This window comes from Passer domesticus, chromosome 2 (assembly GCF_036417665.1).
Source record: "Passer domesticus isolate bPasDom1 chromosome 2, bPasDom1.hap1, whole genome shotgun sequence".
NCBI classification, from domain to species: domain Eukaryota; kingdom Metazoa; phylum Chordata; class Aves; order Passeriformes; family Passeridae; genus Passer; species Passer domesticus.
Genome location: NC_087475.1, coordinates 49,721,413 through 49,737,945, shown reverse-complemented (window position 1 = coordinate 49,737,945; position 16,533 = coordinate 49,721,413). Strand labels below are relative to the sequence as shown.

The 16,533-nt window shown below is 41.7% G+C and overlaps 1 protein-coding gene across 1 annotated transcript; it reads right to left on the bottom strand.

Moving 5' to 3' along the window:
* Nucleotides 1-1,298: 1,298 nt before the first annotated feature.
* EDNRB (endothelin receptor type B) lies at nucleotides 1,299-16,288 on the bottom strand. Its single transcript, XM_064408478.1, has 8 exons — nucleotides 16,029-16,288; nucleotides 15,386-15,862; nucleotides 5,758-5,870; nucleotides 5,386-5,590; nucleotides 4,894-5,043; nucleotides 3,831-3,964; nucleotides 3,188-3,296; nucleotides 1,299-1,671 (listed from the first exon to the last, which is right to left on the bottom strand). Exons 2-8 carry the CDS (start codon nucleotides 15,821-15,823, stop codon nucleotides 1,540-1,542), a joined length of 1,281 nt encoding a protein of 426 aa, XP_064264548.1. The 5' UTR covers nucleotides 15,824-15,862; nucleotides 16,029-16,288; the 3' UTR covers nucleotides 1,299-1,539.
* Between the last annotated feature and the right edge of the window lie 245 nt (nucleotides 16,289-16,533).

Sequence of the window (16,533 nt, the reverse complement as noted above, 5' to 3'; positions counted from 1 at the left end):
AACATGAAGTTAATCAAGACTGGAAAAAAAGATAAAAATCCTTACATGTGAGATCTGAAAATTTAAAATAAAAAATTCCTGAGTTTTGATAAATAATTTTATTATAATAAAATACCAAGCCTATTGAAAACATGTATTTTATAAAAGCATGTTATATGAAAATTTTTCTTGATAAACTCATGCCTTAGTGCACAAAATATGTTAATAAGTCTTTGGGGACATCTGCAACAAATTAATAGGAAATTCAAAGGCAAAGAATGACCTGTCATGTACATACAAAACATGCATTGCTCCTGGCAACACACATCATGTTTACTACAGGCATCTTCTTCTGCTCTTGCAGGGTCCTGCCCATATCTTAATACTTTACAATTAATTACATTTCACTACTATTTACAGAAGCAGAAATTAATCACACATCTTCTTAGGCCCATAAATATGGAACTACATAAGTAGAATATATTTTAAAACAGTATGAAGATAAGTATGCTACATAGTACTCTTCTCTAGAAGTACAGTTCATTAATTATTTTCTTTATGAAGATTTAAATCTAAATTAAGATAGAAGTTCAAATTCTCTCTTTTTACCTTGGTGAAATTTTTTTTTCACCCACTATTTCTAAAAAAATAAGCCCCAAGACAATATTTGGATTGCAAAAATAGTTTTAAATTGTCACAAAAGTATCTCCAGTAAAGAACCATCAGGCTCTGGAATGCCCACTTTTTACACAGGATACCATCCATTTGTTTTCAAATAAAAATAGCTGAAATAATAGCTATTGTCTGTATGTTTCTACTAGCGTTAATTTTCTGCTTCTGGTGTGTTTTTCTATCCTTTGCTATCAGCAGACACAAAAACTCATACCCAAAGTGCTGGCAAATGCACTGAGACACACAGTGGCTACAGAAAGGAATTTATAGAGCCCTTGGGAGGTTCCTTCTGACAATAATAGATAAAAACAATCAAAGTAAAATGCACTTTTGGCTTTACTGCATCTTTTAATATTTTCAGTAGCTACCTCTATAATATACCTGATAAAAATTCTACTTTTTAACATTTAGCTTCTATTACAAAGTATTTCATGTTTTATTTAAAAAAACTCACAATAGTGATGGTGGTTAATTTGCTTTATAGAAGACAATACATTGAGTTATATATAATAATGGCTTCAATCCAATTAACTTGATATTATGCTGCTTAATAATTACTGTGACTTCAGTTCCTACAGTGTTACAGAGAATACAAACTTAATGTACAGGAAGTAGGGATCATTTGGAAGTGCTGATTCAGAAGTATTCAAGTGCTAACAATGACTTGTTCTTTCTATGCTTCTCTTCGTGCTCCATAAATGATGATTTCATAAACGTCGGTGCTTTTCAATGTGACACAGTTTTAGGGCAATTTTTTTAATGTTCTTTTTTTTGTGCAAATTCAAAACTAGATTTTTCTGGATGTTGCCATCTTGTTAAAAGTAATTGCCACTTTTACTGAAAAAGGCACCAGCATTAATGTAAGAGAATATACCTTTTATGCTTGTTTTATGAAGAGCTGTACTTGTTACTGGAGCGGAAATTATCATATCCGTGATCATTAGCTTTGAACTTTAAACAGGACTGCCTTTCCTCCAGGGACAACAGATCTTTGGATTGGCACCAGCAACACAAGCATGACTGTTAAAATAAAAGAAATAAACGTTTTACATCACTCTGTTTTTGCACACGTGGCAAAATGCACTGAAAAGCTGCCCTTTCTCAGGGGTAGAGTAGGAAATGGCAAATGTGCAAGCTGCTGCTCTGGGATTAGAGCACAAAGCACAGAAATGGGGTTCAACTCCGAGCTGCTCAAATGGCTTCATCAGCAACCTTACTGCTGGAGTACAGGAAGAGTTATACTGACTAGTTATATACAGTAACAGACACATACACACACACCCCTTCAAATCTGCTCTGCAATTCTAAATGCATCTGAAAATAAAGTTATGACTCCTTGTCCTTTCTCTGATAATCTTTCTTGGGGAAAAAAAAATGTATTCTTAACTACACCTTCTAAGCAAGGTGCTGCTATTTAGCTCATTGTTCTGAAGTGGAAAAAAGAGAAGTTAGAAGAAGGGTGAAAACCTACATACAACTAATACATTTACTAGATGTACTGCAGACCTTTTTCTCATGGTCCTGCCTGGCCTTTGGGTGCTGGAAGTGCCTTCCTCACACCCACTTACTTCCATGCTCAGGATGCCGGAGATCTTTTATGTGCTTTCAGCTCAGTGACTCTTTCAGGGAGCCAGCAGCATAGACAGGGAAGACAAGACCAACACTAAAACCTCTGCAACCTCTTCTGTCACAATTATGTGGGAAATACATTAACACTACCAGATGAAGAGCTGACTGGCTACTGACTGAAAGATGTTTCCATCTTGCTAGTAAGAAATTTAACCAGCCAGGCAATAATCCTAGTGGTGGCCAGTGGTCTAATGCCTGGGGAGAAAAGAAAAATCTAACAATTTTCCATAGGCAATCTAAGGACTCCAATACAGTGTATAAAGATAGTAAGGGCTCACAAAAAAAGTCCAACTCTTCATATTTTCCAAGCAGACATGAAGGCTGAAGGACTGATGGGCTGCCAGCCACATGCAATCCAGGGGTTGAAATCCCATGTGGAGAATTGTGTCTAGCTCTATTCTCTCACACCAAGCCAGGACTACAAACAGGTCTGTCTCATAAAATGTTGGCACTGCAAAGGGACAAGTACAGATTTGCACCCTCTGCCTCACATGGCTGATTGAAGTGCTCAGTCAGGATGAGGGAGCCCAGGGTCAGCACCCTCCCTGTCAGGATGCAGAGGATAGGGCTACGTGAATCTCTGCAGCACAGACTGAGTCTGCTTTGTCAGTGCTCTGGAAGTAGCTGGGTGCCAGCTTCAGTCAGGAAGTGATGCAGCACTGATTAGCACGGTCCCCAGAGGGCTCATTGTACACTCTGCTCTTTTGCTTTCTCTTTTTGTTACCACCAAACCTTAGTTTCTTCCTATGGAGCTTCAGCAGGAGAGGGAGAGAACATTTACCATAACCCAATTAAAATTTAAAGTAGAATTTAATGACTGTTTAAAATACTTTGTGCATGTTAAGGAATGAATTTTACTCCTGACATCATCTTTTAAACAGAGGAGCAACTCCCAGCAGCCACTTACCTTAAAGCAGTTTTGGAATCTTTTGCTCACCAAATACAGAGCTATTGGATTGATGCAGGAGTTCAGCGAAGCCATGTTAATACCGATATAGTCCATCACAAGAAAAAAGCTGCGTGGAAATTAAAGTGAGACACTTCTCATTTGCTTTGAAAAGGCTTAATAGAGGTTTACAACTATGGAAATTGGACTTGGTTTCACAAATCAAGACTAGCTATTAAATGTAATAGAAATGGGGCTTAAATCAACAGGATTAACTCATGCAGGTAACAGTTATACTCAACAAGAAAGTCTAAAGACCATTCTCATGAAAATAGTTTTAGGAGGTCCAACCATCTTAACTTTTGGAAGATGTTCACAAGGTCTTTTTGTACAAATTGAATCCTAGCTGCTCTGTTGAAAGGAAAACGGGGATGGAAATCCCCTTCTATTCTCATAGCACCACATGAAAGAACAGTCCCAAAAAGGGTCAGGAGGAAGATGGGGAAAAGCAAGGGAATTCCTCACAATTTTCTTTCTCTGCTGTTAGAGAGATGAAGAAGCAGGGACAACTCTAGACATACAGAGTAAGCTTGTTCAATAGGAAATCCAAACATGCTTATGGAGAATGCCCACAATATATAGATATTTATTTTTTCATTCTCACCTTAGAAGTTCACATCTGTTGGGGTCCTTCTGATCATAGATAGTGAGTTTCAAGATTCTGCTTAAGTGAAGTGGGAGCCAACACAAGGCAAAAACAAGTACCAGACAGAACACAGTTTTGGCCACTTCACGTCTCTGAGAAAGAAAATTGGACAAAACAGTATTATAGTTCCTCTCTCTCCCTCTGGCTTGTTGTTTTCTTCTAATATCCAAAAGTTTAACAAATAAGATAAAAAAGCCTATCACAATAGGAGTTAGGAAAACATCAAATAGTTTATTTTCATGGAATATGTGCTTGACCTTTTCTGTTGTTCTAGATGTCTCGCACCGATTCGATATATTTCTTATTTCAAGAAGTATGAGTAATCATATGAAAAATAGAGGTCATGAAAACACTAGTTTAAGCAATAATTTAAATTAAAATTGAGAACATATTTGTCTCCCAGATCACTTTCAAATACCAGCTTGTTTTCTATTGCATTTCCTTATGCTTTGATCTCACATCTTATTTTAAATGCCCCAAGAGATTCCAATTACAGCTCTAACCAGGTAAGACGAAAGGAACACAAATACACATTATAGAACAATCATAGTTTAACTCTAGTGATGTCTGCTGTTTGTGTCTGGGGCACTAGTGCCTCAGAATGTCTGCTGGAATATGTTCTGCTAACATATACTGCAAACCTCACTAGGGTTCAGCAAGAATATTCTTCAAAATAATTACCAGTTTTATAGCATCACCTTCTAGACTAGAACATGACTTCAGTTTGCATTACAAAATAGCCAACTCTCATTATAGCAAAGAAGAAATAAAACCTTTAAAAACTGAAACATTAAAACCAAACAAGAATGAAACAAGTTTTTTGATTTTCAGTTAAAATCTTAGGTTCCTGAGGGTTCTGATATATACATATATATATGAGTTCAACAGCACCACTGCAAGGAAAGTTCATTTTGCTTCTAATCCTGAAGCCATATAAGAACAGAATGATGGAGCAGGAAAATCAATAAAATTATTGGTTAGCCCATCTACAGTCACAGAGTGGCCAGGAATAAATTTTTACCTGTTTTAAGTGGTCATTTAAAGCAATTTGCATCCCGCTTTTCTTTCGTAACATCTCACAAGTCATGAGAGTATAAAAAAATGCTGTGATAGCCAGTGGCAAACAGAAGTAAAAACTGAACAGCCACCAGTCTTTAGCTTGCTTGTAAAACTGTAAAGAAAAAGCAAAGCAAAAACATGGTTAGGAATTAAATGCTGAGCATTTTGCTAAGTGTGCTGTAACTAATTGGTCAGCTTGTTCTGAAAAGCATTTCCATCAGGTGTACATTACAGGTGAGAAAACAGGACAAGACAGGACAAGAAGTATGTTCAAAACCCACAAAAAGTCAAAGATTTCTGAATGGTCTTCTTTGAACCAGTATGCTTCAGAAATGTCAGTATTTCATCTGAACATTATATTCATGTCGCATACATCTGTGCACATTACAATCCACACAACACTGCGAAGATCCAAGGAACTCCCCCAGAGATTTTATCAATTTTAGTGACTTACCATCATAAAGGGTGTTTTCTGCGTGGGGTGAAGCAAGCAGATTCTAAGATACCTTCCTCTGTACTCCATTGTAATCATGTCAAAAGCAATAGCTTCTGGAACAGCCAGTATCACTGATATGACCCAGATGAGGACAATTTCCACAGCAGTCCACTTCGGCACTCCAATTCCTTTAATGCGACTCCAGGAAGCGACTGCTCGGTACCTGAAGCGACAGCACCCATTTACAAATATTAAATACGAGAAAACTCACCCAGTTTAACAGGCTTAAATTCATCTTATTTGCACTGTATCAGCTGAGTGGAAAGGTGAATTTGAGCCAATACTTGTATAGGAAACAAATTAGAGACTCCAGTGACAAATGGGTCTCACCTGTCTATACTGAGGGCGCACAAACTCAGCACCGTGATGCCCACTGATGCCTTTTGAATGAAGGGCACTAATTTGCACATTTCAACACCAAAGGGCCAGTCCTCTGCAAGTAGCTGTGAAAAGAAAACAACAATTATTCTTTTAAAAAGTCATTCCCAGTGCTGAAACGAGGAGTTCTGTCTTGACTGTTTCCCTTTTCCACCAGGTCTTGTCCTATGAAGACAGGCTGAATGGGGCTTGTTCAGACTGGATGCCGGGGTGACCTTGTAGCAACTTTTCAGTACATAAAGGGGGCCTGAAAGAAGGCTGGAGTGGGACTTTTTACAAGGGCATTTAATCATAGAACAAAGGCAAGCTGGCTTTAAACTGAGATATTGTGAATGCCTGACCTCTGGAAGTGTTCCAGGCCAGGTTGGAGAGGGCATTGAGCAACCTGGTCCACTGAAAGGTGTCCCTGCCCATGCCATGTCATGGAGGTTGGAAATAGACAACCTCTAACCTTCAAGTTAAACCATTTTAGGATTCTATGCAAAACTTAGTCAAGAAGAACCTTTTCACGAGGGAGCCTCTGAGGTGTGTGTCCTGAAAACTGGACAGGAGCAGTGTAGTCACACCCTGGTGGGACAAGGATATCACTTAAATCTTAGTGCTGCCTCTTTAAGCCCTGAAAACTCCACTCCTTTTGCTTCCAACTTCATCACCCCAGTGTTTATGGGAAAAAATTACAGAGCAGGTGAGGATCTTCCTCATCTTTGCATTGTCTTTATCTGCCTTGAGCGTTCACTGCTTTTCTTACACATTCCAAATAACACATTTCTTGATCAGAAATACAGAAAATTACTCGAGGCTGATCAGAACAGGGACAAAGCCATAGGTGCATATCTGGGGTGGGGTTTATTTGAAGCTTAGTGTCTAGGCTCCATCAGCTGAGAAGTCAGGCAACACTGGAGAGAAATGTACCTCCCCCACTTTTTAGCTGACTATCTGATGACAAATGAAAGGACACTCAAGGAGCATAGACAGATTGGTCTAAATGTTTGGCAGCAGGTAAAAAATGTCAGATGAATCCCTCACTAATGGTCTTTATTGACCAGTTCATTCATCAACATTCTGTATAATAATACCAAAAGGACTATCTTCACATTCAGCATACCTCTAAGTATTAAGAAACAGAGAAAACAGCACAAGGCATTTAGGATGGCTCACTCACACTTTGAATCACACACTTTAATGGAAATCTTGTCACATTCCCAGCTGCACATTTTATCTGATTTAGGGGAAATGATTTACTGGACACAGAAAGCACCTTACTCACAGCTGATTCTATGAACAGACAAACATCTGTAGCCTCAGTTTAGCAACATTTAGCCTTTGAACTCTGCTGTGAGCTTCTTTGATGGTCAAATACACCAGAGCAGCAGCCAAATCTTCCAGTTTTCATTAAAACAACATTCTCCACAACAAAGGTTGTGCCAAGAAATAGACGCAATTGTTATATAGAAGGGTAAACTTTTGGAGTTTCTGTAATTAGTTAGATTATCTACGTCCATCTCTGTTTTTCATAACTTTCTTCAAATGAGATCTTTGGAATCTGTTGTAGATACAGGGCTACAAAATGGAAAAGGAGAAGGAAAAATGAGGACTACCCAAAAGAGCATGGAAAATCTTTCCCTTGGCTTCAAACAAGGGTCTCTTCAAACAACTAATTTAAGAGGGTTGTAAGAACGGAAGAGTATCTCATCATACTGCGTGGATGTTTCTGGGAACCAGAGAGGCTATGAAGTCTCTAAGGAGGGTTCTGGAAAGGCTGGATTGATGGGCCAAGGCCAACTCTATGAGGTTCAACAAGATTTGGGTCACAACAGCCCCATGCAGTGCTACAGGCAGGAAGAGTGGTGAGGAAGTGGCTGGAAAGATCTGTCAGAAAAGGACCTAGGAGCTCTAGTAACACCTGACTGAACATGAGCCATCAGTGTGCTCAGGTGGCCAAGAAGGTCAATGGCATCCTGGCCTGTATCAGAAGGAGCAGGGCAGTGATTGTCCCAGTATTTGGCACTGGTGAGGCCACACCTCAAGTGCTGTGTCCAATTCTGGGCTCCTCACTACAAGAAAGACATTGACGTTGAGGTACTGGAGTCTGTTCAGAGAAGGGCAAGAAAACTGGTGAAGGAGAATAAGTCTGAAGAATAAGTCTGGAGAATAAGTTGCATGAGGAGCAGCTGAGGGAGCTGGGATCAGGCTGGAGAAGAAGAGACCTTATTGTTCTCTACCACTGCCTGAAAGGAGACTGTAATAAAGTGGAGGTTGGCCTCTTCTCCAAGTAAGAATTCACAGGACAAGAGGAAACAGCCTCAAGTTGCACCAGGGAAGGTTTAGATTGGGTATTAGGAAAAATTTCACTGAAACAGCTGTCAGGCATTGGAACTGGCTGCTCAGGAAAGAGTTCAAAAAAAAGATGTACGTGTGGCTCTTGGGGACATGGTTTAGGGATGAACACAGTGGTGGCAAGGCTGATGGTTAGACTTGATCATCTTAAGAAATCTTTGCCAACATTAACTATTCCATGATTCTGTAACGGTAGGTAGCCACAGAGTTGCCTGCTCACATTGGTTTGGTTCAGCAAAGTCCTTATGCAAAGTCCTTATACATGTCCATCGAAGGGTAAACATTTACAAGGTCCATGAGAGTTTTTTGAAGAGTCCTGATATAACTTAAATATAATTTTATTTGAACACAAAGGAAGTTAAGAACATTGTATGGCTGTGAACTTTTGGGAACCTCTATGAAGTGCCCACCAGTATTTTCAGATACCAGAATACTTCCAAATAGCTGCTTTAGCTCTGTGCTGTAATGGAATCTTCAAGAGAATAGCATTAGATAAAATGCAACATGGCTCAGCTTCCTATTTCTTCAATGATCTACTTAAGTAAGACCATCAATACAATAGCTCTGCAGAAATGAAGCAGAGAAATAAATTGTAAGGATTTATGTTTCTCAAGAATTTTATGGAAAGTAATAAAGTTGAGGAAGTAGGGATGAGGTTGTACTAACCATACAGTATCTTTTGCTTATGTGATGTGGGAAAATAACACAGTCTGAATTAAAGTATTTTCAGTAAAGCCTCTCCCTGAAACGACTTCCAAATTTCTGTAAGGGGGTGACAGTAACAATCTACTATTAAAACTGTAATGTGAATAATTACATGTATTCTAAATTTACACCCTACAGAATTGAATGACACCTGGACTGATTTATATCAATCAGGCAGTGAACCTCCAGCCTTTCACATCTATTTGCCACAGAAATCAAGGACTGGGTAGCAAGTACATTGTATACCTATTTATGGTACCTACTGTACATTGTACATGAGTGTACACTAGGCTAGAGAGAACTCATTAAAAAAGTACTTTGAAGTAAAATATTCTTTTCTTTGTAACTGAAATGCAGAAATTTGGTCAAATCTCTATTGGCAGGATCTGTTGAAAACTTTTATTTACATCTAGGTGGTGTGTAGACACTCCCTGTCTCTCTTCCCCAAAATCACAGTGGTTCAGCCACATGTTGTAGATTTTGCTGAACTAATACTTATTGCTCAGGTGCAGACAGTCACACCTGTGCTCCAAACTGACTGGATTTGAGCCAGCTCCAGTTTGGGATTATAGAGGTGTGGCACACAACTGAATGCAGTCTGCTGAGAGAAAGGGTGCATTAGCTTTGGTTTATCATAACATAAAAACATTATTTTTTCAGCCAGCTTATATCAGGGCAGAATGGACATGCAGCTGTCTGCACTGGATTGCAAAAACATGTGCTTTATGTCTTGCAGCTGATGTATTGTGAAATTTGAGCATTTTAATGCATGAGTCACAAGTTTCAATATCATGGTATTGCAAGTGGTTAATGATACAAGCTTTACACCAAAAGGCTGAAAACATTAAGAAGGTAAAAGGAAAAAAAAAGGTTTTGATTGCTGAACTTTCTCCTTGATGCTTCTGTTTGTTCTCTGTATTGCTATCCCCTTCAAATATGGCCTTGAAGTACAGTGAAGATCCAATATAAAGTATTTGGGAACATCACCTTTGTGGACAATGACAATTCTTAGTAAATACAGAAGTAGCCTATTGCAATTTTGTATGAGTAAAATTATTCTCTTATGCATCACAATAGGATAGCTGTAAAAAGATTGTCATTTTACAAATGACAAATGACTTGGAGCCATGAGAGGAGATACTGCCAAGTGGCAGCAAAGAGAAAAATAATGTTGTGTTTTCATAAGTAAGATGCCAAGAGTAGTCTACCACTGGCTGTATTTTGAGTGACCTTTCCAATGTTTTACAGCCACTTATTTTACACAGGCAAAGTTTTAATTGCTGAGCAGCAGAGATGTGTTTAAGATGAAACAGATCAAAAGGAAAGGGAAAACAGTGCAATGAATGAAGTGAAATCATACTTAAAAGAACAAATACATCTGATGCACGCCTAGCCAACGCTTTCTCAGACCAGACAGATCTGAGCCTAAACTGATGTGCAAGATGCAGAGCTGTGAAAGAAGCCCCAAGAGATGCTGTGACTCACAAACACACCTGCGAATCACAATTCCCACTCTGCTTTCCCTTAGTTGTGCAAGAACTGAGAGATGTTCTCAATCTGCTGCTGGAACAAGCCAGGCTGAGAGCACGATGTGCTGCTCTAGGGCTCAGCTGTTGTGGTCCCCAGGAAGAAGGCTGGCTCCAACCCATCACTGCTCAAGGGCTGCAGTTGGGCAGGAAAAGCAGCAAAGCGTGCGAATATTCCCACCAGTGTTCCAGTGCCGAGCTGTGAACGCACACGGGAAACGCAGAGCAGGAATTTGCGCTTCCGCCAAGCCGTGCGTTCACAGCAAGTGCCATTTGCAGGACACTGGACTTGATTTTCATCATTATAAACAGCAGGCACAAGAGAAACCAGACATGCAGCTCTACACTTAATTCGCACACAGCAGTTTTTTAATGTATCTCTGAAATGACTGGTAGATTTTCACCTGATTTTTTTTTGTGTTTTTTTTTTTTTTTTTTACGCAGGGAGGTCATACTGATATTTTACAGAAATAAGCATTTTTTTGAAACAGAAAATTTTCCCTGGAAATTAAGGTCATGGTCAGGGATAAGCCGGACAACATTACAAACTTATTACTATTTAGTGATAATTATGTCAAGGTGAGACAGACAAGAAAATATATTTCCTGCTTTCAAGTGTAGCTTGAAATGCTTTACTGATCTCTCCAATAAACTGCATAAAATCTTAATATGTGCCACATAATAGTTTTATTTTCTTGTATCTTTATTACAACTCCTGCTAGAAACTTAGTAAAAAACATTAAAATAAAGTAATTTTATAGAGTCATCTTGAAAATGACAGAAACCTCGTATGTACTGTTGAAGTACAAAAATTCTGCAATTTCACAAATCCAATGGAAAGACAGCATCAAAAGTAACCACTTAGAAAGCCATGCTGCTGTCAGATTGGGATGCATTAATACTGGGTAGAAGAAGAAGGCAGAATAGGTCAAAACTTGCTTTGAAATTTGCCACGTGCATCTTTTATACAAGTGAATGTATACATAACAAATGTATACATAATGAAAAAAACTACTTCCAAATTTACAAATCTATACTAGCATCATCTAACTTACTTCAGATTGGAGATGCACTATGAAAACTACGTATGTGTACTTTTAACAGCACTCAGACATTTCCACTACTCCATATACTTGACTTCAGAATGGACTGCTCCCATCTAAATACAGAACAAAGTTACCCCTCCCTGCCACTGCCTGTAGAGTCCAGGCAGGTTCCTCCACTGGAAAACTGAGATCTTTCTTAAGTGCCTATAACCTGCACTTGTTCACCATAAAGGGCTCTTAAGCAAAACAGACTTCTAGCTTAATACGGTCAGAAATCAATAAACTTTGTGTAAGAAATTCTGAGATGAACTTTGCAAGACCTCAAGTAAGTGGTTCAGACCTTGAAAGAAAGGAAATAATGTATTTCTTCCAATAAAATAGCCACTATCTTTAACATCAAAAGAACCAGCAAACAGGAGTTCTAATGTGGAATAATGAGAATCCTTTCTAAAGAGAAGCATCTGGATTACAAAGTTAGAAAAAGGTTGGCTTTATCATAATGCATGGCCTACAGGTACTTGCATTACAAGAGTTACGAAGTTCATCACAAATAAATTTCCACAGAAATCTTCTTCAGAGCTCTTTTCAGAGAATAGCTGGACTAAAAAAGGAACCAATTTGTGTCTGCATGGTATAAAGAGTCCCTAATCTGGTCTTTCTTGTATTTCCAGTGCTTGATAATGCCATATTATGTTAACCATAATTTTTATGTAATCCCTAAATAAAGTTAGTGAAAATAAATCAGTGCCTACAAAGCTGACTCTGGCCCTTGATTAGTGACTTGGATGAAGACCAGATTTTTTTTTTGTTCCCTTGAAATTTTTTTCTCTACTTTTCCATTGAGCTCTGAGAAAAAAGAACCTATGACAGTATTGCCAGGTAGATATTCTTCCTCAGACATTTGTTGGTAGTCAAGAGCTCAGAACACCCCACAATAATGCACAGAGCCTAGGTTGCTCCCCTTGTTAAAACTCCACTGGGAGATGATAATAAATTTGATTTAATATAGAGGAGTAAATATTACAAAATAAGAGAGAGAGCTGTTGTTTGTACATCACAAGAGAAAGCATGTTGGTATGTGACTTTAAGCCTATGAGAAACAAAGCTAGTGTAAGTTTAGAATTTCCAGTCCTGATGTTTTGGCATCTTAGATGCAGGACTTAACAACTATCTACTTGGGAAAGTCAGCATAAACTGTCCAGAACTGCAGACCTGTATTGTCAAGTGCACAAGCTGCCACTGTCTTGTCTTCCAAAGTTTAAGTGTAGAGGAGAATGTAAAAAGCTCTCTGACCACCTTCTCTATCCTTCTGCTCCTTAATTGCTGTTTGCGGCCTCAAATTAACAAGGACTTACTCTGTTTAGTGGAGCTACACAGGATCACCTGCACATCCAATTAGCAGCAATTTTGTGAAGTTTCTACATTGCCAAAACATTACATACTGCAGAATGACTGTCTCAGACTTTCCTCCGCTTCCTGCTCTGCAGCTCAAGATCCAGGCAAAGCCAGACCATTTACCAGGACCCAGAATGCCAAAAAAGGCCTGCCAGGTTCTACATGCTGGAACTAAACACCCTTCAAGCCCTCAATTCATAGCCAGTTTCCTGACTGTGTGACAGGTTCTGATATTTTCTGTTTTCCACTGAACGTATTGCATTATATTCAAATTTAGGAAGGCAATGGACTAATTATCATCTGATGCATTGGAGTGCATTTGCCTGCCTATCCAGGTAACACCTGTTTTTCTTTAGATACCCTTAGTTTAGGAGATGTCAATTTTCATTTGTGCACCTTTTCAGCTACTTATGTATTCATTTAAATAGTCACAGGGGACATCTTTTGCAGTTATCCCTTTTAATACCTAATAAAAAGCTTCTTCTAGTGCAGCTTTTGAATCATCTCCTACAGGTCTGTCTGGAAAGCATTCACAGACACTTTCACACTTTCTAGGGCAAGCGTAGAGGAAAGAACTGCTGGCATTTTATTAACATGAGAAATTCTCTCACACTGTTTCATGCAGCTGCCTTACTGACAATGTGGCAGCAAATTCTGAATCTGGATCAGTTTCATGCAATCTTAAATTGTTTCAAACTGCAAGTTACAATTGCTAATATACTTGATTTACTGAGGGAGCCTTTGCTTCTCATACTGCTGAGTGATCAAAGCCAGTTTTTTACTGCATTACTGTATGTATTCTCCCTGCTGCTCTGGAATGAAATAGGATGTAGAGTTGATAAAATGTTATCAACTCAAACTGCCCTCAAAACTTTGATTAAATAAACATAGTATCTAGTAGGTGTTTTTTCCTTGTTTTTTTACACTTGCATTTATTCCAAAATTCTGTTTCAAAATTGCAAATATTTCACTCATTATTATAAGGGATAATATAAAGTGATTATGGGCTCTTCAGTAAGATGAGTAGCAGTGAGGGAGATTTAGCACCTGAGAGCTATTGCACTGCTCCTAGCGTTATCAATAGCACAATAAAAATCCCAGACTTGCACCTGGTGTAATATTTATTGGTTAGCAGTCTGACCCTTTATTCCTCCTGCTCCAACCTACTCATGATGATACACTTGGTGACATTTAATCAAGGTAAGAACTTGAGGTATATTGCTGCATATTAAGATTCATTTTGAAATGATCACTGACATTGCAGTCTCATACTGAACAGCTGTTATTGATTTAATATTTTTGATTTTTCTGAGTACAGATGAGAAGAATCTTCTGTTCAGTACATTTTTTTACAAAACCACATTTTTAAAGCAGTGATTTTGTTTTCTAAGTTCCACCTTTATTCAAAACAGCACACTCCTCTCTCAAGAATTAAGAGTGTATAGTATAAAAACCACTGAAACTTCAAATCTGAGAACTATCATGTAATCCAAATTACCTGGATCATGATTTTAACACAAGGATGACATTACCTACTTTGTAATACTTAAATACTTTAAAAGGATAAAAAAGAAGATTCTCTCAGCAGCTGCTGGGATAATTATTATGGATTCAAAATCTGTCCCTTCCACATGGCTTTCTAAAAGTACGAGTAACAACCCCTAGTGTACAATTATGCATACAAAGTGAAGAGAAAGTGATAGATGAAGACACTTCTGTTCACTTTGTGAAGTCACTGATGGGTACTCAGGGATCCAAACTGTAAACTTTCAAAGCAGAAAGAGCTCTGTCATTTCCAGTATACCTTCAAATAGTGCCAGATAACAACTAGAGGCTGGATTCAACTGTCCAACTAATTCCTTAGGACAAATGGATTGCACAAGCTGGTTAGAGAAGACAGGGGTTGTACTCCCTCCATGGCAAGTCTTACCAAGTCAAAACAGAGACTACTGAAGGTGCAAGAGGAGCAGGTATGGCTCATTGCCCCTCGGCTGCAACACGGGCAAAGGGTGAAAGGGTTCACAGCTCACGAAAGACTCCCAACCAAGAGATCTATAAAACCGCTCAGCTGAACGATCTTGGTTCCACCTCGAAAAGCCCCGGCGCCAAAAGGGACTGCACAGACCCATGTAAAGTCTTCTGATCAAGCTTGCCGCAGCTGAGCGCAAGGGACCAAGTGGTACCCACAGGAGAGGGTCTTCTGTACCTCCCCTCTATTCCTCGACCAGCCCACTCATCATTTACCTATTGCATTTACTTCTTTATCCCTGCGACAGCACCTGTTTCCAGGTGATTTTCAGAGCTTGGCCACCTCCATTTTGCCCCATTCCCAGCCCTGGAACGCTGAGAGGGATGGGACCGAGACACAGAGAGGGTGCCATCTGCGACCACATCTGACCAGAACACCACCCTTCGGCAGGGTTTTGTCGTGAGCTGAAGTCCACGGGTGTCTCCCAGCCAGGAAGGGACGCGTCTCCCCGGGGAGGGGACGGGCATCTGCGGGGGCCGGCAAGGAGCACCGAGGGGTGACCGCCGCGCCCGCTCCCGAATCCATCCCCGGCCCCTCCTTACCTTGTAGACATTGATGGGGATGTCGATGATGATGTGGAGCAGGTCGCCCAAGGCCAAGCTGGCGATGAGAATGTTGGGGCCGTTCCTCATGCACTTGTTCTTGTAGATGATCCGCAGCAGCGTGGAGTTGCCGATGATGCCCAGGACGAAGACCAGGCAGGACACGACCGTGTTGATGTACTTGAAAGTCTCCTTGATCTCCGTCTGCCCCGTGCACATGGGGGGCGAGGCGGAGCGCGGCCGCCCTCCGGCCGGCCCCGCGCCCTTGGGCAGCGCGGCCGGGCGGGACGCGTTGTGCTCGGCGCCGCGCAGCGCGAGGCTCGCGGCCGTCGGGGCGGCGGCGCTCTGCCTGCCCGGGCCCGGCCGCAGCAGGGAGCCGTCCTCGGCGGCGGCAGCGCGGCAGCTGAGGAGCAGCAGCAGCAGCAGGAGGGCGGGCATGGCTGCGCGGCACGGCAGATTGCCGCCGTCAGCGCCGACCTGCGCGGAGAGAGGGGACAGGGCGTCAGCCGCGGGGACACCGCGCCCCGCCGCTCGCTGCCCCGGGGCCGGGCGCTGCGGGCGGCTCAGCCGGCAGAGCAGCGCCGCGGCCAGCAGCCCCTCCGGCCGGACCTGCTCGGCGTGGCCCCGCTCGTCTCCCCCTCACCTCGGCGAGCGGAGCCGAGCCGATCCTCCCCGCCCGCCGGCCAGGCAAGGCAAGGCAAGGCAAGCGCGCTCCGCTGGCTGTCGCCGCGCTCCGCTCCCCGGCTGCGTGTCCCCGCCCGGTGCCGGCTGCCGCCGCTCGCCAGCGATGGGCGCTCCGCTCGGAAAGGCGGCAGGACGGGCGCTGGCGGCAGAGCCCGTGTCCGTCAGCCGCGCTCCACACCCCGTGGCCAAAGTCGCGCCGGCGGTGCAGGGCCCCCCCTTTTCTAAAACATTCAAGCGCATCTGGCCCATCAGTCACAGCCAGACCCCACCCGCGTCCTCCGCCCCCAGCGCAGCCCGGCCCAGCCCCCCCGCCCGCCGGCCCCGCGGAACCTCCCATCACCGCTGTCACAGTGCCCCCCGGCCGGAGGGCTCCCCGCCTCGGTACCGGCCGGGCGAAGCGCCCTGCGACCTCCCCTTGGCTTGTACCAGGCTGACTTGGCGGGCTTTGAAACAATTTTTCAGGA